General features: G+C 45.6%; 1 protein-coding gene across 1 annotated transcript; it reads left to right on the forward strand.

Moving 5' to 3' along the window:
- Positions 1-601: 601 nt before the first annotated feature.
- Positions 602-26,585, forward strand: HEBP1 (heme binding protein 1). The gene is made up of 4 exons (XM_002752124.7): positions 602-792; positions 11,457-11,595; positions 13,941-14,121; positions 25,984-26,585. The coding sequence occupies exons 1-4, from the start codon at positions 715-717 to the stop codon at positions 26,153-26,155; spliced, it is 570 nt and encodes a 189-aa protein (XP_002752170.1). The 5' UTR covers positions 602-714; the 3' UTR covers positions 26,156-26,585.

Below are 26,585 nucleotides of genomic sequence, written 5' to 3' on the forward strand. Positions count from 1 at the left end.
ACCCCTTGCTTTGCCGCCCCGCCCTGTCCTCTCACCTCGTGGCTCTGCTGCCCTGCTGCCCCGCCCTCTAGCCCCGCCCTTCGCATCACTGGCCCGCCCTCTCACCGCCCCCTCGTCTCACCGCCCCACTCACCTCTGTCCCGCCAACTTGCCTCACCGCCCGGCCCCCTGGCTGCCCCGCCCTCTGGCCACGCCCTCTGGCCCCTCCCTCTAGCCCCGCCCTTCGCATCACTGGCCCGCCCTCTCACCGCCCCCTCGTCTCACCGCCCCACTCACCTCTGTCCCGCCCACTTGCCTCACCGCCCGGCCCCCTGGCTGCCCCGTCCTCTGTCCCCGCCCTCTATCCCCGCCCTTCGCATCACTGGCCCGCCCTCTCACCGCCCCCTCGTCTCACCGCCCCACTCACCTCTGTCCCGCCCACTTGCCTCACCGCCCGGCCCCCTGGCTGCCCCGTCCTCTGTCCCCGCCCTCTATCCCCGCCCTTCGCATCACTGGCCCGCCCTCTCACCGCCCCCTCGTCTCACCGCCCCACTCACTTCTGTCCCGCCCACTTGCCTCACCGCCCGGCCCCCTGGCTGCCCCGCCCTCTAGCCACGCCCTCTTCCCCTCCCTCTAGCCCGCCTCTCGCCTCTCTGCTCACCGCCCTGCGGCCCTGCCACCTACCTTCCACCTCACGTCCTTCCGTGCGTCCGGAGGGAGCGTCTCGGCTACAACATGTTGGGCATGATCAGGAACTCGCTGTTCGGAAGCGTAGAGACGTGGCCTTGGCAGGTCCTAAGCAAAGGGGACAAGGTAGGCCCGTAGGGCTGCCAAAGACCTGAAGGGTGGCTGCGCCCCACCCCCACCCTCATCGGGGCTGCAGCGGGTGCTGGGGGGCAGGTGGGGCAGGAATGTGCTATCGAAGGTGCGTTCTGGTGTCTGTCGCAAGTGCGGCCCTCCGACGCCCAGCACGTGGACTGGGAAGGGGAGAAGTGAGTGGTCCCCCTGCAGCCGCTGGTGGGAGGAGCAGGCTAAAGAGGAGAGATTGATCCAAGGGGAGAATCCCAACTTGGCGAGTTGGGCACTGCCTGTTGAATGCATTCTTTCGTTTAAATATTCCAAACATTCTGAACAGTTTTATTTGTTGAGAGACACTCACTTGCAGAAATGAGCGTCGCAAGAAGCTCCAAAGTACTGGAGAACTGAGTACTAGAGAACTGAGCCCCTCTTATCCGCGGTTTCAGTTACCCGCGGTCAGCTGTTGTCCATAACTATTAAATGGAAAATTCCAGAAAAACTGAAGTCCTAAGTTTTAAGTTTGCGGCCATTCTGCATAGCAGGATGAAATCTTGGTCCCTGGGACCAGAATGCCCTTTTGCCCAAGGGTCAGCCTGCTATGTCTGTAACCCGCCCTTAGTCACTTAGTAGCTAGCTTGGTGATCAGATCGATTGTGGCAGTATTGCAGTGCTTGTGTTCAAGTAATCCTAATTTTACACAATAATGGCCCCAAAGTGCAAGCTTAGCAATGCTGGCATATTTTTACAATTGCTTTATTTTATTATTAATTGTTACTCTCTTACTGTGCCTAATTTATAGGTTAAACTTTATCTTAAGTATGCATGTAGAGAAAAAAACATAGTAGATACAGGGTTCAGTTCTGCCCACCGTTTCAGGTATCCACTGCAGGGCTTGGAAGGTATCTGCTATAGATAAGGAGGGACTGCTGTGTAAAAGAACAAGGTCTGTGCAGAATAGATGTAAATGTAGGCAGGGAGCACAGGCGCAGTGAATTCTGCCAGGGAGCTATGATGGGGCCTTCAGTGGAGTGTCCTGAGCTGGGCCTCAGGGATGTGTAGGAGTGCACACAACAGATAAGGGCATGCACAAGGGCCCAGAGCTGTACCATTGCTTTTGGCCCATTAGATCTGCTGGAGTTGGGTACCTAGAATACAGAATGAGTGAGAAGAGCCATAGTTGCTGTCTTCCTCCAAATTTATGTCAGTGCTAACGCGGGCTAACTGAACTCCACCCCTGAAAACAAGGAGTCTGCTGCTAGATTATAATGTCCTGGTGGACAGGTAGTTTGTACAGCGCAGCTGTATGCAGAGCTCCCAGTACGATACCTCATTTGTGAAAGGACTGCACTGCCTGGGGGCCAAGTTCTACTACCTGGTGCAGTGATCTTCATATCACAGAAGGCCTCAATTAGACTCTAATCTGAACTCTTCAAGCAACCAAAGACCTTTCACCCGTTCTTATCTCTGTTTCCCCAGCTCCATGTAGAATGAACAGTTTAGCCCTAATCAGAGGTCACACATTTGAATGCCTGCAGCAGCCAGGCAGGTAATGGACATGGGCGAAGCTGGCTGTTTAAGGCTTTAAGTCATGGTGGAGACTGTGGCAAATTAGAGAGTGAGCTCAGGTCCCCATCTATAAAGGGCACTTCCAGCCACCTGTTGCTATGCAGTGATGCGATATGAAACAGTGTGGCCCAATTGTTAAGGAAAACCATATATCCAAATTCTTATGTGAAATCACCCAATTTAAAATTAATTCGACAAAAAATATTTTTCGAGTGCTGTGTGCCAGGCACTTTTCTAGGCAATGGGGATAAAAGAGTAAAACCAGCAGAAGTCTTTGCCCTCATGGAACTTAGGTTTTATTGGCTAATGAACAAACAGAATGTGTCATGGATCAGATGGTGATCAGTGCTGTGAAGAAAAGCAAGCAGGGAAGGGGAGTGAGGAACAGGGAGTGTTAGGAGTGAGCTGTGGTTCTGAGTAGGGAAACTAACATAGTTGTGCAGAGGCTGGACGCAAGTCCAATAGGATGCCGGTTATTAATATCAGTCCTGCTCTGAGCATCCAAAGGACTCACCCAAGCCAACACAGAGAGCTGCCTGTCCTCCTCCCTGGGCAGCGAAGAAGGCACCTGATAAGGTCTGCAGCATCACTGGCCTCCCCACCAAGTAGTTGCCCCACCCAAAACCACAGCCTTTCTCCTAACACTCAGCCCTGATGAAGGTTCCTGTGGTTCTAACACTTAAAGAATCCACCTGTTCTTGCTTTTTGTCATGGAATGGGGCTCACTTTGTCTTTTTGGGTTCATGATGATGGCCCACGCAGGCGGAGGGTCTGGGCTGGTCCATGGCCTATGCCCTCAGATTCCTTCGTCACCCATCCCCTGCTCTGCTGCCTCCCTGTAGAATTGAGGCTGACCCATTCAGCCTCTGTTTCCCTGACCAGATGTCAGCCGGCTCCCAGCTAGGTTTGCTCAGTGAGAGGCACTACTGGGAGACAGGAAGAAGGGAGAAAGCAGAGTATTTCTCCTCCTCCTTCTCCACCCCGTCAGATCTCTACCCTACTAGGAGCTTCTCTGTGGCTTTGGCTTCGACTACACAGGCTACCATGGTTCTAGCTTCTAGCCAGTAATCTATGTATCTGAACTTAGATAATAGGCAAGCCTCCCTCCATCTCTCCCAGGGTGCTTACTAACCTCTAGGTTGCCTCTCTGTCCCCTGCTGGCATCTCAGCCCCTCTGTTATCTGTGTAACCAATTCCTTGCATCAAGGTGCCTCTGCTCTAAATACACTAGTAATTTCTGTTTCCTCTTTGACTCTTATTGATACGATGTCACCTGCTGTTAATTTGGGGTCTTTGGAATAAGAAGTCCCTAATAAGCATCTTCCCTCAGTGTTTGATGGGAATATGGGGCCATATGGGATACTGATACCAAGCTAAAGCAAACCATTTAACCCAAATGAACCTCAGTTTCAACAGCTGTAAAATGGGTATAAAATATCTTTTCCATCTATTTCCAGAGTTACTATAAATATTAAATTCTTTTTTTAAATTTTTAAATACTTTTTATTCCACCATCCAACCAAGAAATATTAAATTCTTTAAAACCATGAAAACATTTGGTAAAGTAGTATACTCTACAAATATAGTAATAGCATTATATTAGTGCTCATCTCAGCTTCATTCCTTCTAGCTGTGTGGTCATAGGCCAACTTAGCCCCTCTGAAGCTAATTGTGAGAAAAAAAGAATAGTTCATATCTTAATAGATTGCTTTGAGGTTCAAATGAGATAACCAGTTATAAAACTGTTGAACACTAGTACTTGGTTGGAGATGGTAATGGTTAGCTTCCCCCTCATTTTGCAATAAATTTTGAATAAGTTACTTAACATCCCCTGTGAGCCTTTGCATTCCTCAACTCTGAGATGAGAAAAACAATGCCCATGTGAAATTAATTAATTATGCATAGATCCTTGTAAACCTTTTTTTTAAATATACAAACTTAATGGTATTATTATTTTTGAAGAGAGCCTCTCCCTGAAATTACCTGTTTTATCCTGGAAACAGCCTGGGTCAGAAACTGTTGTCCACCCTCCTGGGCAAATGGATGGCATACCATGTTCCCCATATAGCATAGGCTTCAGGCTCACCAGATGTTCAGGACTGATTCCAGGTACTTGGCAGGGAGGCCAGCGCTGCTGCAGACCTTCTCAGGTGCCTTCTTCATTGCTCAGGGATGGAGGAGGATACACAGCTCTCTGTGTTGGACTGGGTGTGCCTTTGGGTGCTCAGTTCAGTACTGATATTAATAACTGGCATCCTCATCGGATGTGCACACAGGTTAGGACGTGACAGCCTGGCTTTGAGTCCTGGCTCCACCATACACACCCACTGCAGTTTGGGCATGTTACTTAACCTATTGTTCCCCGGTTTCATCTGAAAATGAAGATTAAAGCACTAACTTCTTCACAGGGTTATAGGAGGAATTGAAGGAATGAATCCATGTAAAGCATTTAAAATAACACAGACAAACAGTAAGGACTCTGTTAGGTTAATTATTATGGTCAGTATATTCTTGTAACGAGAAAGCAGGCTTCCATGCTTAGCATGTATACCCACTACATGAAGTGGCAAGAAAAAAACTGACCTTTGAAAGGACTTGCAAATCCCAGAGCCAGAGGCATTCTTGCTAGGCCTTTCTCTGGAACTTGAACTTGACCAAGGACCCACTGAATGTTGAAAATTGGTTTTTGTAGCCACAGGCCAAAATCCCCATCTAGGAACTAGTTGGGAGCATAGGCTAACGGAGATGGGGTGAAGGAGGGCTATTGTGTTCCATGTCAAAAGCAAATGCACCAAAGATGTTAAATTTTCAGAATCAAGACTGTGTTGACTTAGCTGCCTTATTCTCTACAGCAATAGAGAATTCTAATTAAATAAATTTAAATAGAGCTTCCTGGAGAACTAGAAGAGTTTTACAATTCCATCTCTCAAGTCTGAATTTTCACAGTGGTCCAGTGGTTCACCGTGGCCCAGCTTTCCTCCATGAGATCCTATCAGATGAGGTCCTCATCCCTCTGCCTGCCTTTTGTGGCCATTGTGTTCGTTGTCATTACAGTAAAAACAGGTTTTACTCTGTATCTCCCCTTTCTCACAAATATTTCTAGAGTGCCTGCAATATGCAAGATGTGGTACATCCAGGTACAGAGAGATACAGCGGTGAACAAGAGAAACAGTCCTGACCCTGTGGGGCTTATGGGTGGAGGTGGGAATTTAACACATTATTTAATTATCATTGAAATAAGTATTGTGTTATGAAAATACAAGGGTGGGTAAGAATATCATGGGGAACCTGTTTTAAGTCAGGATCCTCTCCGAGGAAGTCACTTTAGGCTGGAACCTGTTAGATGAATAGGGAGGACACCAGACAAAGGCAGGCGGAGAATGCTCCAGGGAGAGGGAGTAGCGGCCACAAAGGCCCTGGTGTGGAAATAACCATGGCATTAAAGGAAAGAGCAGAAAGCTGCAGAGCAGGTGCTGTGGTGTGGCTGGCCAAGTAGGTAAAAGCTCAGGGGTGCCTGCATCATGGAAGGCAGGCTAAGAACTTGGTGAAGGAATGCCTTTACATGGCGATTAGTTAACACAGCTACATTGGTGTAACTGCGCCCTATACACGCTCTCTGGACAATTCCAACCTCATTCACAGCTCTGGTCTCCCCTCAGGCTGATGACTCCCAAATTTATACCTCTACGCCAGTCCCCTGCTGAGCTCCAAACCTGAGTGTCCAACTGCTCAGTGGACGGTTTGCTCAACTATATCAGGAGGAGATTAACTGATGGACACATAAGACCCCTTGCAGCTCTAGAGTTATCTGATGTTAGGGTTTCATAGAAAGAAGGGATCACTCTGGAGGAGGAGGAGGTGGAGTTGAGTCGAGCCTTAGAGGATGATAGGTGTATCATGGGGGACTTGGCTCTCCGAGTCACGCTGGAGTCCCCTCTTGGCAGTGTTTCTTTCCTTGCTGTGGACTTGCCGCCTGGAGAACAGGCCGAGAACCCAGATCACTTGAGCCATCTTCTGGATCTCTTTTCTGCTGCAGACACCCTCCACTCAAGATTCAGACACACTTGCAAAATCCTATGTTTATGTCACAAATGTCAGTTGAACTAATTTAGGGAAGATGAACTGGCTCGCTATCAAATCACCATCACTGGACTAATAGTTACAAAATCCAACTCCCACAACAGCCTCTGAGTTCTTCTGGGATCTGGCCCCTGCCCGAACACCTTCTGTATGCCCTGCTTGACAGTCTTTGCTCAGCCACAAATATCTGTACCATTTGTGCTCACCATCATCGTACTGTTCTTGACCTCTCCTCGTTTACTCCTGTGGTACCCATTACCTGGAATCCCCTCCCTTAATGATCAGAGCATTTTCTGCATTATACAATAATTTGTGTAATTCTCCTCACCACCCTCCTAATTATCCCTATCATATTAGTGTCAAAATCTGTAGCACCTGGCAGAGGTTTTTGATCATTTATTCCATGAATCAATGAATTAGTGACTGAATGTCCAGTTGGGTAATCTGTAAACACCTCAAAATCAGCCTGACCTCCCCAAACACATACACGCGTGCCCCTCAAACTAACCTAAGTAGTCCTGGGTTCCCATACTGCCCTGGCACGCCTTGCTCCCTAGAAATATCATCAGATGATAACCTGCTGTTTTCCTGGCATCTTCCCTTATTAGGCCATGCGGATCCTGATATCAGGAACCAAATCTTTCATCTCTGTCTTGTATCACCTGGAACAATGTTCAGCACAGAATAGATGCTCAGTAATTATTGGTTAGATGAAGAAAAGAGACCAAAGGAGAGAGTCCGTTAGCTCTTTCTCCAGTGAGATCTTGTCATTGGTTTTCCCATTTGTAAAATAAGTAACTGCATAAAATGACTTCTGATACCTCTATTCTGAATTTGACACGGCATACAACTGTCTGCCCAAAGTGTCTAATATAGTGGCTAAAGAGAGAGGTTAGAGACTGGGCAACAGTGCAAGACCCCATCTGAGAGAGAGAGAGAGAGAGGGAGGAAACGTTTTTTAAAAAGCAAAGACACTTTGGGAGGCTGACGTAGGTGGATTGGATTGCTCAAGAGTTTGAGACCAGCTTGGGCAACATGGAAGAAACCCTGTCTTTACAAAAGAAGACAGAAAAAGAAATACAAAAAAAATTAGCTGGGCATAGTGGCACATGCCTATAGTCTCAGCAACTCAGGAGGTTGAGGTAGGAGGATCATGTGAGCCCAGGAGTTTGAGGCTACAGTGAGCCAAGATTGCGCCCACTGCACTCCAGCCTGAGCAACAGTGAGACCCTGTCTCAAAAAAAAAAAAAGGAAAAGAGAGAGAGAGAAGGGGAGGGAGGGAAAGTTAGGTTTAAATGCTCACTTCACCCCACACTTGTAATCCCAGCTACTCAGGAGGTTGAGGTGGGAGGATCATGTGAGCCCAGGAGGTTGAGGCTACAGTGAGCCAAGATTGTACCACTGCACTCCAGCCTGAGCAACAGTGAGACTCTGTCTCAAAAAAAAAAAAAAAAAAAAAAGAAGGATTAAGAGAGAGAGAGAAGAGGGGGAGAGGAAGGGGGAGGGGGAGGAGAGAGGTTTAAATGCTCACTTCAGCCCCCATAGCTAGAGAACCTTGCAACTAGTATTAGACTGGAGTAAACTGGAGTTTGGGAACTGGAGTTTTTGTTTCAGTTTCACCATTTAATAGTCACATGACTTTGAGCAACTCAGTCTCTCTGGTTCTTCATTTTCTCCTTGATAAAACTAGTTAGCTTAGGCAAACTTTAAAACCATTTTAAGTTCTGAACTTCCGTGATTCCCAGGATAGTGTTTCCGGAATTTAAAACATTACAAGTGCCGAGAGTAGGGACACTCTCAAATGAAAGGGGAGTTCTGGAATTCTCTGCTGCAACAGAAAGAGGAAAACACCCTAAGTTTACTTAACAGTTTGCTACTGAAGGCTCTTTGGAAATGTCAGATTCACCAGATGGAGGGCGTCACAGCAGCCTCAGAATGAGTCATCACAGTGCCCCAAAGTCAAGGCTGACTTGCTGCCTCATGATTCCTGGTCTGGCGCAATTTCCTCTACTCCATGTGAAGGGGGGTTTAAGTACAAACTTGGCACTCAGGGTTAAAATTACAGGATTAAAGCCATGCATGGTGGCTCACACCTGTAATCCCAGCACTTTGGGAGGCCGACATGGGCAGAACACCTGAGGTCAGGAGAGCAGTCTGTCTGACATGGCAAAACCCCATCTCTACTGAAAATACAAAAATGAGCCAGGGATGGTGGTGTGCGCCTATAATCTCATCTACTTGGGAGGCTGAGGCAGGAGAATTGCTTGAACCTGGGAGGCGAAGGTTACCGTAAGCAGAGATCACACCACTGCACTCCAGCCTGGGTGACAGAGCGAGACTCTGTCTCAGAAAACAAAAAAAAAGAGAAATATGAAATACGCTCATTCAGAGCACACTTGCCACTCACAGCCCTGCAGTCCTGCCCTCCTCCGGAGGCACTTCTGTCCCTTTGGGAGTCACGCCCTCTTCCCTAGTTGAGAATATTCAGTCTGGGATCTTATGTGAACATCTATTTGACCAGTCGAGGGCAGCCAGGCTCCCAACTATGTGTCTGTTTTTCATAATCGTTGTTAGGAGAGACAGAACCTTAATCAAATAAATATCTGTTGCACTTCTAACACGCAAAGCTCTGCCGTCTAGTTTCTGCCCATAGAGGCTTTATTGCAGATTGTTAAAACTAATAATGTGTCATTACTAGACAGTAAGATGAACATAGACCAACTTTTCTTCTTCTAACGGGATAGAATGAAATTCACTCCAGTACAGCAGAAGAAAAGAAAGCAGGATAGGGGAAGGAACAACAACAAAAAAGAACCAGGATGCATCCCACCCACAAGGATAAAGCGTGACTTTGTGAAGCTTAACTATGTATATATTCATGATGAGGCAGGCTGTAAAAAATGCTTTCCTTCTTATGGATTGTGATTTTTTTTTTTTAAGTTTGAAGAACACTGCCTTTCAGTATATCCAGGAATCTAAAATTAAATTCTATGAGCGATCACGTGGCAAGGAGCAGGAGGTGTGCTGAAGGAAAGCTGCAGGGGTCCGTAATGAGTCTCAACACCGGGGAAGGGGTAGTACAAGGACAGGGACTCAGTGCGGAAAGTGGTGATAAAAGAAGGATTTGAGTGAAAAGAGACAGGGGAGCTGAGCATTAAGCAGGTCAGGTAGAGAGATAAGAGTGAGGGAGAGTATATAATGTGTCTGGGAGCGCGGTGTGGACAGACCTCCCGTCAGCCCTTCCTGTCTGTGGGTTCTGGATCCACGGATTCAACCAACCATGGATGGAAAATACTCAAAACATAATAACAGCAATACAGCAATAAAAAATATATAAGTCAACAATAGAGGCCAGGCACGGTATAACTGCGCAGTGGGTTCATCTTGCCCACCGCCTAGAAAGAACCGATTTATCAAGACAGGGAATTGCGATGGAGAAAGAATAACTCACGCAGAGCTGGCTGCGCAGAGACCAGAGTTTCATTACTACTCAAATCGGTCTCCTTGAGTATTCAGGGATTAGAGTTTAATTAAAGCTAATTTGACGGGTAGGGACTTGGGAAGCGGGGAGTGCTGACTGGTCAGGTTGGAGATGAAATCGTGGGAGGGTTGAATGAGGTTTTCTTGCTGTCTTCTGTCGCTGGGTGCAACTGGTCTGAGTGATGTCAGCTGATCCACTGAGTGCAGGGTCTGCGAAATGTCACAAGCACTGATCTTGGGATTTACGACAGTGTTGTTATCCCCAGGAGCAACTCGAGGAGGTTCAGACTCTTGGAGCCAGAGGCTGCATGGCCCCTAATTTGTAATTTCTAATCCTTAGCTAATCTGTTAGTCCTGCAAAGGCAGACTGGACCCCAGGCAGGAAGCGGGTCTTAGGAAAGGGCTGTCATCAGTTTTGTTTCAGTCAAACCATGAACTGAATTCCTTCCCAAGGTTACTTTGGCCTGTGCCCAGAAATCCACCAGGACAGCTTAAGTATTAGAAGCAAGATAGAGTAGGTTAGGTCTGATTTCTTTCACTGTCATAATTTCCTCAGTTATAATTTTGCAAACTGAGGCCGTTTTAATTGTGGCTCATGCCTATAATCCCAACACTGGGAGGCCAAGACAGGAGGATTGCTTGAGCCCAGGAGCTTGAAACCAGCCTGGGCAACATAGGGCAACTCTACCAAAAAAAAAAAAACACTTTTTAATTAGCAGGGCATGGTGGTGTGCACCTGTGGTTTCACTCACTCAGGAGGCCAAAGTAGCAGGATCACGTCTAGGCTCGTGAGTCCTGATCGTACCACTGCATACCAGCCTGGGGGACAGAGCACTGCCTCTAAAATGAATAAATAAATACAATTCTGAATAGCAACTCTTTGCTTGTCATTCACATTGTATTAAGTATTAGAAGTAATGTAGAGACCATTTATATAGGAGGATGTGTGGGGGTTATATGCAAAATACTACACCATTTTCTATCAGGGACTTGAGCATCCGTGGATTTTGGTGTCCATAGAGGCCCTGGATGCCAAGGGACAACTGAACTCTGATTCTTCTGGAATTGCAGCCCTCCTGCTAGAATGAGCCTGATCTTGGGGCTTCACGGTTTTGTTGGACTGTTGGATTTTTTGTTTCCTCCCGTCTAAGTTTTTCTTTTCTTCTTTTTTTATTCTGGATCTCCTATTTGTTTAACTTTATCTTCCAACCTTTTTACAGAATTTTTCTTCTCTGTTTTCAGAATTTTAATCTCCGAGAGGTCTTTCGGTCTCTGAATGTTCCATTTTTGTAGCATTCTGGCATTTCAGGACGCAATGTCTTCTCGTATCTCCCCAGGAGTATCAAGTATTAGAGTTTCCTGCTTTGGCTGCTGTCTCTACAGGAATCCCGGAATCTATTTCTCACGGCTCTTTATACTCAGGCCTGTCCCTTCTACTCTATGGCCGGATGCACCAAGGAAAGTTTCTTAGCCCTCTGTACCTCCCGCGGTTCTGCAGACATCACAAGTCGCTACTTCGTTCCTCTTAAACACTGTGCCTTCTCTCTCACTAGGAAGAAGTCTCCTATGAAGAAAGGGCCTGTGAAGGAGGCAAGTTTGCCACAGTAGAAGTGACAGATAAGCCTGTGGATGAGGCTCTACGGGAAGCAATGCCCAAGGTTGCAAAGTACGCGGGGGGCACCAATGACAAGGGTGAGTACCCCTGCAGGAAGTGGCTCTGGTCTCAGGGGCCAGCTTTGCAAGGTCTCACTTCATCAAGGGTAAACGCAAGTGAGGGGCTACAAGCCACCTGTTTCAGTGGCCCATGAACTTTCTGCACTGCGAGAACAAGGAGTTTATTGCAGGATTCTGAGGAAACCCGCAGCCTGTCCCCCACTTGAAGGCATCCCTGTTCAATATCTCCGAGTTCCTGCTTCACTCCCAGGTGTGGGACCATATGCTCTATTTTTTTTTAACCCTGCAGTGCGTATTATGTCTTTGGATTTGTTGACTAGGTGATATGTGCCCACTGTAAGTCGAGCCATAGCACAAGGCAAGGCCAGTGTCAGGCTAGAGATCTCCAGAGTCAGCCCCATGGTAGCTCAGATTCTGCTGGGCCCTGAGGCTCAGTGAGCAATGAGGTTCCAGACCCTGTCTGGCAAATGAAGGGTCTGAGAATTCTTAGGCCATCCTACTCTTAAAAACTCGGCAGTTCAGGCCAGACGTGGTGGCTCAGGCCTGTAATCCCAGCACTTTGGGAAGCCGAGGTGGGCGGGCAGATCACCTGAGGTCAGGAGTTCAAGACCAGCTTCACCAACATGGAGAAACCCCATCTTTATTTAAAGTACAAAATTAGCCGGGCATGGTAGCACATGCCTGTAATCCCAGCTACTCAGGAGGCTCAGGCAGGAGAATTGCTTGAACCCAGGAGGCGGAGGTTGCAGTGAGCCGAGATCGTGCCACTGCACTCCAGCCTGGCACCTGGTGACCGAGTGAGACTCTGCCTCAAAGAAAAAAACTTGGCAGTTCAGGCTAGGTCACCTCTCTACTTTTAAAACGATAAGCCTGAAGTCTCGTGAAAGGTGTATCTGTTAGATGTAAACCATATTTTAAAATGTGTTTGACTCATTAGCTCTCTAATTTGGGTAGCCCTTCATAATCACTGCAAACCAAAAATGGGTCAGAAAGCAAGGGGGAAAAAAGAGATGTCATGTTTAATATTTAAGATGTTTCTCAAGCTGATAGAGAGCTAGAAACATTTCTTAGCCTTAATAACATTTAAAAGGAGCTGCTCTGCCTATGGAGTAGCCATTCTTTTATTCCTTTACTTTCTTAATAAACTTGCTTTAAAAAAAAAAAATTTTAACATTTACTAGGACTAAAGTAATAAGGCTTTGGAAGATATGTTAACCTGTAAGAGGTCAGGACGAAATCTTTTCCTTTCTAACACTGTCTTAACATTTTTTAAGATGAAAATATGTATAAGAATTATAAAGCTCACTAAAGAAAACCTTGAAAATAACAAAACAGTATTCCCTAATTCCCCCATTCAATCCAATCAATGTTGTCTTTTGAATGTCTATTTTTAGGGCTTTTTAATGTAATCTGTGTTTCTACAATTACATATCCTGCTTCTGTTCGTTATTATGTCATAATTATTTTCCGCTACTGCCAAACAGTCTTCTTAAGCATAATTCATAGCTATGCTATATTGTATCATGTGTCTATAATTTACCTAGACAAACTCCTGTTTTGAACAGAGTTTTAAATTCTGCTGTAACGAATATCTTATTACCTATAACCTTTTCCATATTTTAGATGATTTCCTTAAAATTGACGTTTTAAATAGAAAGGAATTAAATACTGGCTAGGCACAGTGGCTCACACCTGTAATCCCAGCACTTTGGGAGGCCAAGATGGGCAGATCACTTGAGGTCAGGAGTTCGAGACCAGCCTGGCCAACATAGGGAAACCCCATCTCTACTAAAAATATAAAAATAAGCTGGGCGTGTGGCAGGGACCTATAATCCCAGCTACTTGGGAGTAAGGCTGAGGCACAAGAATTGTTTGAACCCAGGAGCCAGAGTTTGCAGTAAGCCAAGATCGTGCCACCGCACTGCAGCCTGGGCAACAGAGCAAGAATTTGTCAGAAAGAAAAGAAAGAGAAAGAGAGAGAGAAGGTGAGAAAGAAAAGAAAAGAGAGAGAGAAAGAAAGAGTAAGGAAAGAAAGAAGGAAGGATGGAGGGGAGGTAGGGAAGGAAAGAGGGAGATAAGGGAAGAAAGAAATTTGATACTGATAATCCACGGTCTGGATATATATTGCCAAATAATTTCTTAGAGTTGTCTGGTGTACCAGTGGTACTCCTACCACCAGTGTATACAAATAAGAGGTATTCATGTATTTCTGACTATGTATTTTTAACATTTAAAATGTTTATTGTTAATTTCAAGAACAAAAGATACCGCCTTGAAAGAAGAATGGAACTAATGTGTCTTCCACAGCACTGAGCAAGCTCTGCCTCTAATCCCTGCCCCACTCGGTGTTTTTGTGTTTTCAGGAATTGGGATGGGGATGACGGTCCCTATTTCCTTTGCCGTGTTCCCCAATGAAGATGGCTCTCTGCAGAAGAAATTGAAAGTCTGGTTCCGGATTCCAAACCAGTTTCAAAGCGACCCACCAGCTCCCAGTGACAAAAGCGTTAAGATTGAGGAACGGGAAGGCATCACCGTCTATTCCATGTAAGGAGATTACCCTTCCGGTATCCCGGGGTGGCACTTGATTCCCTAACCACTCCTTGCATCTCTAGCAAGCATTCACATCAAATTTTTATGGCAGCTGAATTAATTTAAATAGGAAATACTGAATCCTAACAGTTTCTCGTTTTAATTTCTTCAGGCTGCAGCACACACACATTTGTATTTTATCAGAAGAAATGCCTTGGCCAGTTGTCAAATGGATGGGCAGAGCTTAAGCTTTGCTTAGGTTTACAATCAGTGTCTACATTGGCCATAGCAAGGCTCTGGGAGACTCAGCAAATATACTAAGTCAAGCCATGGTCTGGATTCATGGACACATGGGAAGCATAAAGGGCTGAAGAATACCTGATTTCTACCCCATACTCCCTTTGAATGCCAGAGAGCAGGGAGCATTTGCCAGAGCTGAGCTGCCACCCTGCTTGTTGTTCCGGGGCGGTAGTCATTTAAGCAGAGCACACATCTATTCTATTGTCATCCTGGTCCTGTTTCCAGGACTTCATGTGGCATCATGTTCCCTCGACTGTAGAGAATAGCAGGTGCAAGTGGTTACTAGTTTTTATCCCCCGGGCTACAACCTGCCCTCGGAAACCAAGTCTCTTCTAGATCATTGCTGACTTCCCGTATTTGTTAAAATCCTCCTACGTGACGGGCAGCGAACCAGGCTCAGGGGAAGACCAGGACCCTCAGCAGAAGTAACCGTCGGTGGTTGGGGTCTGCTCGGGAGCAACCTCATGAAAAATTCATGTCCATATAACCTTGCACAGGACTGAGTGTTGGTGCACTTTCAGGAACCAACCTGGCCGCCCTGCTGCCACCCTGCACCTGATGGTGGGACCATTTTCCCTGGAGCTGTGTGAAAGCTCTGAGAATGTGAGCCTCACTGCTCACATTAGGTCTAGGGCAGTCCTAGGCCAGGTGACCCCGGAGGACAGCGAATGTAATGCAGCTGGGAGCTGGCACCAGAGCCTCAGCTCCTGTGCTTCTTCCGCAGTCCTCATTTAGACTTCCCAGCGTCCCTGCAGAGGCTGTGGAGAAAGCAAATTAACTTAATATCTTTTCCTACGGTGAAGAAGTAAAGCACCTAGGGTGCAACATTTAAGGAAGCACTCACTGTCACAGCTGTCCAAGTGCAGGATGGGAACTGAGAGTGAGCGCCTCCTTAAATCTTGCACCCTCGGTTAGATGTGGGCTTGTCTTTTCCATTCTCTTTCCTGTGTTTGGGAAGCAGCAGGTATAATATAATGAACTTGTATTTTATTTGATTTCCGGCTCTACTGCAAAATAGCAGGATGATGCCTGGGAAGTTATTCAGCCACTTTAAAATTGAGCTTTTCCATTTGTTAAATGCTGGTAACATAACCTCCTCTGTATGAGGTGTATGTATGTGCATGTAATGTAACATTATAGGATTATTGTTAAATATCTTTCAGTATTTACTAAGATACTATTTCGATATTACCTAATGTTTATGGCCTGAAGCAGGTTTCGGCAGTTATTCCTTCTTTCTGTTCATTCTTATTTCATACGGAATGAGATGAACATGATTGAATCAGTTCACATTAAGACTTCAAGCAGATGGGGCTAGTTTCTGATCATTTGTTTTACCAGACCCAGGGTAATAAGTGGATATAATTTTTTTTCTTTTGTCCTTAACTTTTTAGTATGAAAATTTTCAAATTTATAGAAAGGTAGAAGCATATAAGATCATGAAACCTTATGTGCCCATTCCCTACTTACAGCAGTGACCAGCTCAAAGCCAATTCTGTGTCATGTATATCTTCACAGCATTCACCCAGCCCTACCCTGGATTATTTTTAGGCAAATTCCAGACATTTTATTTCATATATAAATATTTCAGGTAACTACTGAAGATTTTTTTAAAATATAATCATAATACCTTGTTTCTTCTAAAATTTTAGTAGTAATTCATTACTTTATAATATAAAATATTCAGAGCTCAGATTTCCGCCATTATCTTATCATTTGTTTTAATATTTTGCTAGAATCTGGATCCAACTCAGATCTATCTATTACAATTGGTCAGTATTTTTTTTTTGAGACAGAGTTTCACTCTTGTTCCCCAGGCTAGAATGCAATGGTACAATCTCGGTACACTGCAATCTCTGCCTCCCAGGGTCAAGCAATTCTCCTGCATCAGCCTCCCAAGTAGCTGGGATTACAGGCACATGCCACCGTGCCCGGCTACTTTTCATATTTTTATTTCACCATGGTAGCCAGGCTGGTCTCGAACTCCTGACCTCAAGTGATCTGCCCACCTTGGCCTCCCAAAGTGCTAGGATCATAGGCATGAGCCACCACATCTGGCCCAGTTTTTTTTGTTGTTGTTGTTGTTTGCTTTTTTTTTTTTTTTAAGAGACAAGGCCTCGCTCTGTTGCCCAGGCTGGAGTGCAGTGGCGTGATTATAGCTCACTGCAGCCTTCAACTCCCGGGCTCAGGTAATCCTCCCACCTCAGCCTCCCAAGTAGCTGTATTACAGGTGCACACAGCCGTACATTTTTAAGCTTTTGTTATTCTGTGAATTTCTTTACCAGCACACCTTTGCATTCTTCCTTGCCATCTATGGATCAGTTGTCCTATTCCCTGTAGTCTAGATTTTGCTGATTGCATTTCCATGCCATTCTACCATGTCCCCCTGACCCCCATATTGCCTGTAAATTAGTAGTTGGAACTAAAGGCTTGATCAGATTGAAGTTTTTGAAGTTTTGGCAAGAATACTTCCTACGTGGTGGCATTCACTTCCTTCAGGGGTCCACAGTGTCCAGTTGCCCCTGATTGACTGAGGTTGGTCACCACCGATTATCATCGCCTAGATGCCTTGTTCCATTAGAGGCCATAAGACGATAATGTTCCTTCTTTTGTTACCTGAAATATTTCAGTGAAGAGAAACTTCCCCTCGTTTACTCTTTGGCTTCCCTTATTTCATATAGAAAAAGTAAGATATGTGCTTGCTTGATACCTTCTCTTTCTTTACCGGTTTTCAGAATGATAATTTCATTCTATAACATCTTCCAAAGGTGAGGTGGTCTGCATCTTTGTTTTTTTGAGTGTAATTATAAATGTATGAATTTAAATATATTTTATATATTTCAGTTTGTTGGAGTTATTTTATTTTATTTTTTTTTGAGACAGAGTTTCGCTGTTGTTACCCAGGCTGGAGTGCAATGGCGCAATCTCGGCTCACCGCAACCTCCGCCTCCTGGGCTCAGGCAATTCTCCTGCCTCAGCCTCCTGAGTAGCTGGGATTACAGGCACGCGCCACCGTGCCCAGCTAATTTTGTATATTTTTAGTAGAGACGGGGTTTCACCATATTGACCAGGATGGTCTCGATCTCTTGACCTCATGATCCACCCGCCTCGGCCTCCCAAAGTGCTGGGATTACATGCTCTATTTGCCCCACCGTTGGCCAGTGGGAGCCTCTTCAAGTTGGTTTCTTGGTCCTTTTAACACAGCTCCTGTAATCTTTGATAGCTCCCTGGCTTTCTGGTATAATGAGATGTTTTGAGCACATCTTAGCATTTCTTGCCTTAGAGCTGGAATTAGCCATTTCTCTAAGGAATGCTGGATTCTTATGGTGGGAATGGGTATCTATTTAAAGGGGACTATCAAAGGCAGGTTGGTGACTCTTACCTTTTAATTCTCTGAAATCTAAACAGATGAAAGTGCCAAATGTGGTATCCAGTGTGGCTCCCTGATTCTCACACAGCGTATGATCGTTCCTCAGCTAGCCACTTGGTGTCACTGCAGAGTCAGATGTACCCTGCAGTGATTTGTGTAATTTCTGATTCTGTTGAAAGCAGTGTTAATGAGATGGTGGAAGGCAAATGTACTCCTTCAAATGCAAAAAGTGCTCTATCAAATAATGCAGTGAGTGCATTCAATGACAAGAGTAATTCTAAAATGAAAGCCTTCATTCAGTCTTCCTTCTTTATGACCTTGTGAAGAGATATCTACAAAGGGATTGTTCATTTATTAGCATTGTTAATTACAAGTGCTTTTAGAAAATTGAATGCTGTGAAAAAAAATAGCACTATTAGAATATATTTAGTATTCAAAAGAGGCAATAGAATTATCCTCATACTTAGACCGGCGGCGACATTCCCGATTACTGTCCTTTCTCCATGCACTTAGGTTAGAGTTGGGCCTTTTCAGCCCCAGGTTCTCAATAGGGACCAACAGCAGGAGAAGTTGGATGGTTTTAATGAAACTTTCATGGTTTAAATGAAATGTCTAGATATAAAGGGAAAAGTTGGAAACCCCGAGTTTATTCTCAGGGTGACCTACGCTCCAACCCAGTTCATCACTCAGTGGCCATAGCCTTTGGTATATTGCCAGCCTCACTGTGCCTCAGTTTCCTCATCTGCAAGATGGGCATGAGTACCTAGCTTTTACGGTGTTGTGAGGATAAAATATGATAACATCTGTAAATATCTACACAATCCTAGACATTTGCCTTCCACCATCTCATGAACACTGCTTTCAACAGAATCAGAAATTACACAAATCACTGCAGGGTACATCTGACTCTGCAGTGACACCAAGCGGCTAGCTGAGGAACGATCATACGCTGTGTGAGAATCGGGGACACTTATGCCCTGATAAACAGGTGACACTTATGCCATGTGATGTTTGCCCTAAGTGGGAAGTTTGGTTCGATTTGACAAACATTTATTGAGTATCTCTTAATATTTAAGCCATCTCACCTCCAGAAGCCTTGCTAATGATAAGATTTGGTGTCTCAGCCTAATTAATTGTCATTTTCTCTCCCCGCACAGCTGTCAGTTATCCTGTAAGTCTTTTATAAACTCCCACCAGGCAGGGCCTTCAGGCTCTGTTTCTCTGTGGATGATGCCCAGGTCAACACATCTCATGCTGCCTCTCTCCCAAGCACCAGCCTTACATTTCCAGCTCCCAGGAGGCATCACCACATAATCCTCTTCAAGTATCTCCCAAATCAGCACATCCAAAACACAATGCAGATTCCATGCAAAATCAGATCCCTTGCTGTGTTCTCTGTCTTATTGATGGTCCCCTCCCTCCTCCTACCCACCCTGTTCCAATGTCATTCTGGCTCCTTCACTTCTGCATCTAATTATTGGCTCGTCCTGGTCAGTTCCCAGCTGTCCCTTCCTTCCCATTCATCTATTACAGGTCTTTGTCATTTCTTGCCTGAACAATTGCCATGGCATTGGCTTCCGGCTTTTCCATCTCTGACCCTTCTGAAGTGTTCTTTTATAACCACCTGCCTAAGGCACAGACTGATCACATCACCTGTCTTTGCTCAGAAACTGAGCCTCCCTGGAGGCTGCTCAGCTCTGGTTGGGGGCCTCAGTCCCTTCCAACCAGACACTGGGGTTTGAACAGAAGCCCAGCTAGTAATGAGATGTTTCATTTCTAGCATCTAGGAGATGGGTGCTAGGAGAAGGTGGGTCAACTTTGGGTCCCAAAGATTTGACCAGGCAGTAAAGCCTAGTGAAAATGCCCTGTGATGGCACTACCCACCTCCACACACAACACCACTCCTACATCGACCTGATCTCAGAGCATCCCATCTGCCACCACCCAGGATGCTTCCCTCTCCAGACACAACATCCACCTCCAGACCTTTGCGTATACTCCCCCAGCTTCTCAACCCCCGCCCCAGCCTCTGTTTGTTGGAAGCTCTGTGAGGATAGAAGGTTGTCGCATTGTTCATTGCCAGCATCAAGAAGAGATACTCCATTTCCCAGCAAGGTCACATACACAAAAAACATAGATATGCACAATAAATGCTTAATATCACCTCTTTCTTTCTTTCTTTCTTTTTTTTTTTTTTTTTTTTGAGACGGAGTTTCACTCTTGTTACCCAGGCTGGAGTGCAATGGCGCGATCTCGGCTCACCGCAACCTCCGCCTCCTGGGTTCAGGCAATTCTCCTGCCTCAGCCTCCTGAGTAGCTGGGATCACAGGCATGCACCACCATGCCCAGCTAATTTTTTTGTATTTTTAGATTTGGGGTTTCACCATGTTGACCAGGATGGTCTCAGTCTGTTGACCTCGTGATCCACCCGCCTTGGCCTCCCAAAGTGCTGGGATTACAGGCTTGAGCCACCGCGCCTGGCCCACCTCTTTCTTTTTTTTAATCACCTTTCCTTTTTTTTCTTTTTCCCTTCCCATACAACCTGCATATCACCTCTTTCTTAATACCTTCCCTTCATGTTCTAAGTCAGAACCAATCATTCGCTATACCCCACTCCCAGAACATTCTGGATGTCCCTTCCACCTTCATTCCAGCATTTCCCTCCAGCCAGCATCATCTTTGTGTGTGTTTCTCTCCTGACCACTACACTTGGACCTCGCAAGGGTAGAAAGACATTTTTATCATCCTTACAGCTCTGGAGGTGTCTGGCTTATATTTTGTGCTCAGTGATGTTCAACTCTATCAGCACGAGGCCAGCCGAGTTGAATGAAACGCTTATTATGTTAAGCCTTTCTTCCTGTTGCTGTGAGGCTGTCAGTTTCTGATCTGTTACTTCTTTTGCCTAGCACAGAGCTGCATGCACAGCAGACCGTACACCAGCGTGTGTTAATCCATTGATTGTTAGAGTTTTGAAGCTGAATAGTTAAGCTCAGAGTCATATTTTCTTCCTCCCTGCATGCCTGCACCAGACGCTCCCTGAAAGATAATGCATTATGATTTTCTGCTTCCTTGGACGAAAGCCCTAAGTCCCTCCACTAGCCCTCACTACGGCCTGTATCATCTTTCCCCTTTCTGACTCCTCCAGACCTTTTGAGTCAGCTTTTGTGTTTCTGGAATCAGGGAGTGTGTGTATGTGTGAGATTCCTCGGTTCCCATGGTAACCAGATTCTTTGTTCAGATACTGAGCTCTGACATTGGGTGAGATAAAAACACTGCCCTAGAAGAGAGCTTCTTTCAAGATGAGAAGAGACTTATTCACAGGCTTACAAAAATAATGTATAGATTTCATGTTTGTTTCTTTTAGGAGCTCAAAGCACTTTATGAGCATGTCTTAGCTCACCTTCAAGCACACATGTGAATTCAGAGAGCGGTGGGCCCACTGCTATTGTGCTCCATGTCCCGATTAAGGCAGGAACAAATGAGTCAACGTGTCTGTGAACACAAGCGGAGTCAGCCAGAGCCAGGCTCCCTTCCTACACTAAGGCTGTGTTCCTGGTAGGGCTTGGTTTCTGGCTTGTTTCTGTGGTTCTGTGATGGGAGTAAGTGTGACTTAGTTAAATTAGCAAAGAGGAGAACACATGTATCTGTTCCCATAGCCCACCCAGCTTTGTCTGTTTTCCAGTAAAAGGCTTCCATGATGAAGCAATAGGGGAAATTTTATCAGCATTAACAGCATTTCAGTCTGCCTGGGAATAAATGTAAAGAATTGGGGGTTTTCCCAGAGTGAATTTTAGGAATCCCTGAATGAGGACATTCTCTGTCTCACTCTCTGCTGGGTTTCCTTCTGCTTCTCAGACAGCCCCTTCTCACTGTCCTTTGCCCCGTCCTCTTCCTCCACCCACCCCTTAGATATTAGGATTCTAAGGAGCAAGCTTCTGGTCTGCTGTTCGCACAACCTCCCTACCTCATGTCACCCCTTACTGTGATTATAGACAGGACCTACTCTCTGGGAACTCTCAAGTTGCTGTCACTAGAGCCATCTCTTTCCCAAATCGGTATCTCTAACTCCAGTTCTGTCCCAGGTCTAGAGATTTTCACATGGTCAGACACACATTTAGATAATAACTGTTGCGTGAATGTATTTCACAGAGGAACCTTAATGTTAACATGCCCCCAAACCAAATCATGAACACCCCCGTACCTGCCCCTCCTGCCTAATGTTACTCTTTAGCCTTTAATCCCTATTCAGATTAGTGGCATCTGCTTCTACCCAGAGGCTTAACTAGAAGCCTTCGGGAATCCTGTCCTCCTTCCTCTCTCTCACCTCCCTCCACATCCAGGAACCTCTCAAATCTGCCTTTTTCCCACCTTCATCATCTCACACGTAGCTGTTTCTGGGCTCCAGTGATCCCACATCTCTGAACGCCTTGCCATTTCCTCTGTCCCTCTGCTGCCACCAGAGGGGTCCTTCCAAAACACAATTGTATCGTGCAGGTCCTCTACTTTAAAACCCTTTCGAGGCCAGGCACAGTGGCTCATGCCTGTAATCCCAACAGTTTGGGAGGCTGAGGCAGGTGGATCACCTGAGGTCAGGAGTTTGAGACCAGCCTGGCCAACGTGGCGAAACCCCATCTCTTCTACAAATATAAAAATTAGCTGGGCATGGTGGCACATGCCTGTAGTCCCAGCTACTTAGGAGGCTGAGGCAGGAGAATCACTTGAACCCAGGAGGTGGAGGTTGCAGTGAGCTGAGATCCCACCACTGCACTCCATTCAGCCTGGGCAACACAGTGAGACTCTGTCTGAAAAAAAAAAAAAAAAAAAAAAAACAACCCTTTTGTGGTCTACCTGTGCATCTAGGATCAGATTTACTCTTCAGCATGGCATTCAAGGCCTTCACACCTGGCTGCAGTGGATCCGCTTCTCCTCTTGGAGTTCCCACCACTGTCCCCTTAGTGTGTGCTCAGATGTTTATCATGTGAATGAGTGAGGGAGTGAATATGGAGCCAACAGACTTACATAAACACTTCACTCACTAAGTCCTAAGTGCTGTCATCTTTAGCTCTGTCAGCCTGAAGACATCGCTTTTATTGTTTATCCTAGAATTGTTCATTTAACCACGGGGTCTAACATGTTCAGGCACTGTGTGGGCTGCTCAGTGTACATCCGTGGCCAAAAGGCGACAAATATCTCTCCCATTGTGCAGCCTGTATTGTAGCAGAGGACACAAACCATAAACAATAAACTTAATAAGAAGTTATATCATATGTTAAAAGGTGATAAATGCTGCTAAAAAAAGAAGAAAAAGTAAAACACAGGAAGAAGATTGGGATGGGGTTAGCGAGTGGGGTTACAAGGTCACATCGCACGTTAAGAGCAGGCCTAACTGAGAAAGTGAGAATTGTTCATTGAGCCAGCTCATAATATTACTTTGTTTTTTGTTTTTTTTTTCAGTCATATATTGTGTTTTGCTTTGTTTCATTTGGAGGCAGGGTCTCACTACGTTGTTGAAGCTGGAATGCAGTGGCTCTTCACAGATGTGCTCATAGCACACTGCAGCCTCAACACGTGGCCTCAATCAGTGATCCTGCCTCAGCCTCCCAACTAGCTGGGACTACAAGCACGCAACACTCAGCTACATGATACTCTTTAGATTACCATCAGGTCCCTCACCTTGGAGTCAGGGAATTAAAAGGCTGTTCTGAGCAAATTGCAGGTAACAATAGTAGCTACTGTTTGTTGTGAGCCTACTATGTGATGGGCTCTGCGCTGAGCTGTGTGTACAGTCTTTGCTCCTTTAATCTTTACCATAGCCTTTGAAGACTGATGTTGTCACTATCTCTATTTAGACCAATGAAGAACCCGAAGATCTGAGAAACTGAAGAATTAGCTTAAGACCTAGAAAGGGCAGAGCTAGGATTTGAGCACGCACTAGCCATTCTGCCTCTAACTGATGAAGGAAGACATTTGAGGACCACTCCTTTGGAACTTTCCAAATCATTACTTAAAGAGCCAAGATTGTCCCTTTTCCTAGAGAACAATTCAGTATCACAGCACAAGTAGGGGCTGCCGAGAGCACTCAACACCTGCTTCCACCTCGAGCACCTGATTCATTTCAGACAAATGATTCTCAATTAACATTCTTCATAAAAAACTCCAGTGTCTTGCAGGCTTTTCTTGCCTGAAAAAAGTCTCCTGAATGTTCATCGTCTGTTTACTAACCTAGTTTCCTCTCATTTGAGCCTCAATGAAGCTAGAGCCCAACTTTCTTTATCTGCCTTATAATCTCTTTGATATATTTGAAGAGGCAAGCCTCTACTATTCAAAATTGGTCTCAGTTTTATCTATGTCTGTAGCTGTGGTGTAGACATTAGATCAACCACTCTGGCTGGGCACGGTGGCTCCCACCTGTCATCCCAGCACTTTGGGAGGCTGAGGCGGGCAGATCACCTGAGGTCAGGAGTTCAAGACCAGCCTGGCCAAAGTGGAGAAACCCTGTCTCTAATAAAAAATACAAAATTAGTCAGGTGTGGTGGCACATGCCTGTAATCCCAGCTACTCAGGAGGCTGAGACAGGAGAATCACTTGAACCCAGGAGGCGGAGGTTACGGTGAGCCGAGATCACACCATTGCACTCCAGCCTGGGCAACAAGAGCAAAACTCCTTCTCAAAAAAAAAAAGAAAGAAAGAAAGAAGAAAGAACAGCCACTCCATTATAGACAACATCCTGGGTGCTCACATCAGTGATCCTGTAATCAACATGCTGAATGCTTGTCCGGCATGACTAACCACTTGTAAAAGAGCAAAGCATGATTCAGAGGACTCCACCAAAAATAATGCATTATTTGGCCTAATCTTGGCCTGGTGCAAATTCAGACTTTTGAGTCATACAGCTCATTAGAAGTCGGGACATACTTGACTCTAATAAAAATTTTAGTGCAACCCAGATTTAGAGTGGTATATTTAGGGTAGACTACAGGATGAATTTTGGAACAGAGGCAGATGACGTAAGGGAGAGAATAATAATCTTGAAAAGAAAGGCTTTATTGCTTCTCTGTCCCCAATTTCTGCCATCAAAAGAAATACCAGATTTAGGAACCGTCTCTTTTCTTTCCTTGCTAGGAAAAGAAGGCTTTTATGATTTGAGCAGAAGAAAGGATTTATGAGGAGTGATTTCTTTATTTGGGGCATGTTTAAAGCTTGCGTGGAGCCTTCCTAAGATTTCCTGGGGTCTTTGTCTTTGTTAGCTCTGGGGTTTTATGTTTGTTTTCTTTTTTTTTTTTTTTTTGAGACGGAATTTTACTCCCGTCACCCAGGCTGGAGTGCAATGATGCAATCTTGGCTCACTGCAACCTCTGCCTCCTGGGTTTAAGCTATTCTCCTGCCTCAGCTTCCCGAGTAGCTGGGATTACAGGTGCCCGCCACCACACCCAACTAATTTTTATATTTTTAGTAGAGATGGGGTTTCGCCATGTAGGCCTGGCTGGTCTCGAACTCCTGACCTCAGGTGATCTGCCTGCCTCAGCCTCCCAAAGTGCTGGGATTACAGGTGTGAGCTACCACACCTGGCTAGCTTTGGGTTTGTTATTTTTTTAGTTTTTTGACACAGGGTCTTGTGTTGCCCCGGCTAGCCTAGCTGTGTATGTGAATGAAGCTGCTTCAGGTCACTGCTGTGATGAACTCAGTCACTAGAGCTGCTCTGCTGTGGAAGGGGTGTTAGCTACCACTCTCATTGCTGCAGCTCTGCCCGAAGTCCCCTGTATTCTTCCTCCTTCCCAAGGTGGTGACAGAGCAGCAGAAAAGAGATGCAGCAGGACAGTAGAGGGAGCCAGAGAAGAGGGTGAAGGCTTGGCCTTGGGGAAAGCAAGCCTTCTGTCCCCTTGGCAGATTACAGGGAAGGGAAGCTCACATTTATACTCGGCTACTGTGTTTCAGGCCTTGCATTAGAGTTTTTCACGTCCATGACTGCATTTACCACTCATAACTTTGGAGGAAAAAGAAATGTGTATCTCCTTTTTCAAAGGAGGAAACTTAGGCTGAGAGAGGTAAAACTCAACCCATCTAGGAAGTGGTGACTGAGTCCGCAGTCTTGCCACTCTAGCAAGCTTGTCATAATAAGCGTGGTGAGTGACTTCCCATTTCCAAAGACTCCTGCTCTCTCAAAGGCCATGTCCATTCTTAACCAGCCCTTGCTCTTGAATCCTCAGGCAGTTTGGTGGCTATGCCAAGGAAGCAGACTATGTAGCGCATGCCTCCCGGCTGCGTGCTGCCCTGGAGGGCACAGCCACCTGCAGGGGGGATGTCTACTTCTGTACCGGCTATGACCCTCCCATGAAGCCCTACGGACGGCGCAACGAGATCTGGCTGTTGAAGACATGAGTGACCCACTGAGCCGAGAACTTCCTGGAAGTGTGCCTCTGTGTCTCCTTCCTCAGGGGGACCGGAGGGGACAGTGCTTCCCAAGATCCAACTACAAGTCCAACTGAACCAGCTTTCCCTCAAAGCCACTTACTGCCAATTTTCTGAAAAAAGCATGTTCCATATACTGTCTGTTTTCTCACCGTGGGAAAGAACACAGCCAAGATAGGCAGCATCCTTCTCATTGATTTAGAAAATTCTGCAGTAGACCAGAAAAATCCTGGCAGCTTTTCTCCAGCCATCTGGGTCACTAAAAACTGATTTTCTAAAATTATGGGATTTGTATTTTGTTATTAAGGGGGAAAATGTGATTTGTGCCTGATCTTTCATCTGTGATTCCGATAAGAGCTTTGTCTTGAGAAAAACTAAAAATAAAAGGCATTAACTTAAA

Source organism: Callithrix jacchus, chromosome 9 (assembly GCF_049354715.1).
Source record: "Callithrix jacchus isolate 240 chromosome 9, calJac240_pri, whole genome shotgun sequence".
NCBI lineage: Eukaryota > Metazoa > Chordata > Mammalia > Primates > Cebidae > Callithrix > Callithrix jacchus.

Coding starts and splice junctions, on each gene's coding strand:
- HEBP1 (XM_002752124.7), top strand. CDS start 715: ATGTTGGGCATGATCAGGAACTCGCTGTTCGGAAGCGTAGAGACGTGG. Junction 793..11,456: donor TCCTAAGCAAAGGGGACAAG/GTAGGCCCGTAG, acceptor CTCTCTCACTAG/GAAGAAGTCTCCTATGAAGA. Junction 14,122..25,983: donor GGCATCACCGTCTATTCCAT/GTAAGGAGATTA, acceptor TTGAATCCTCAG/GCAGTTTGGTGGCTATGCCA.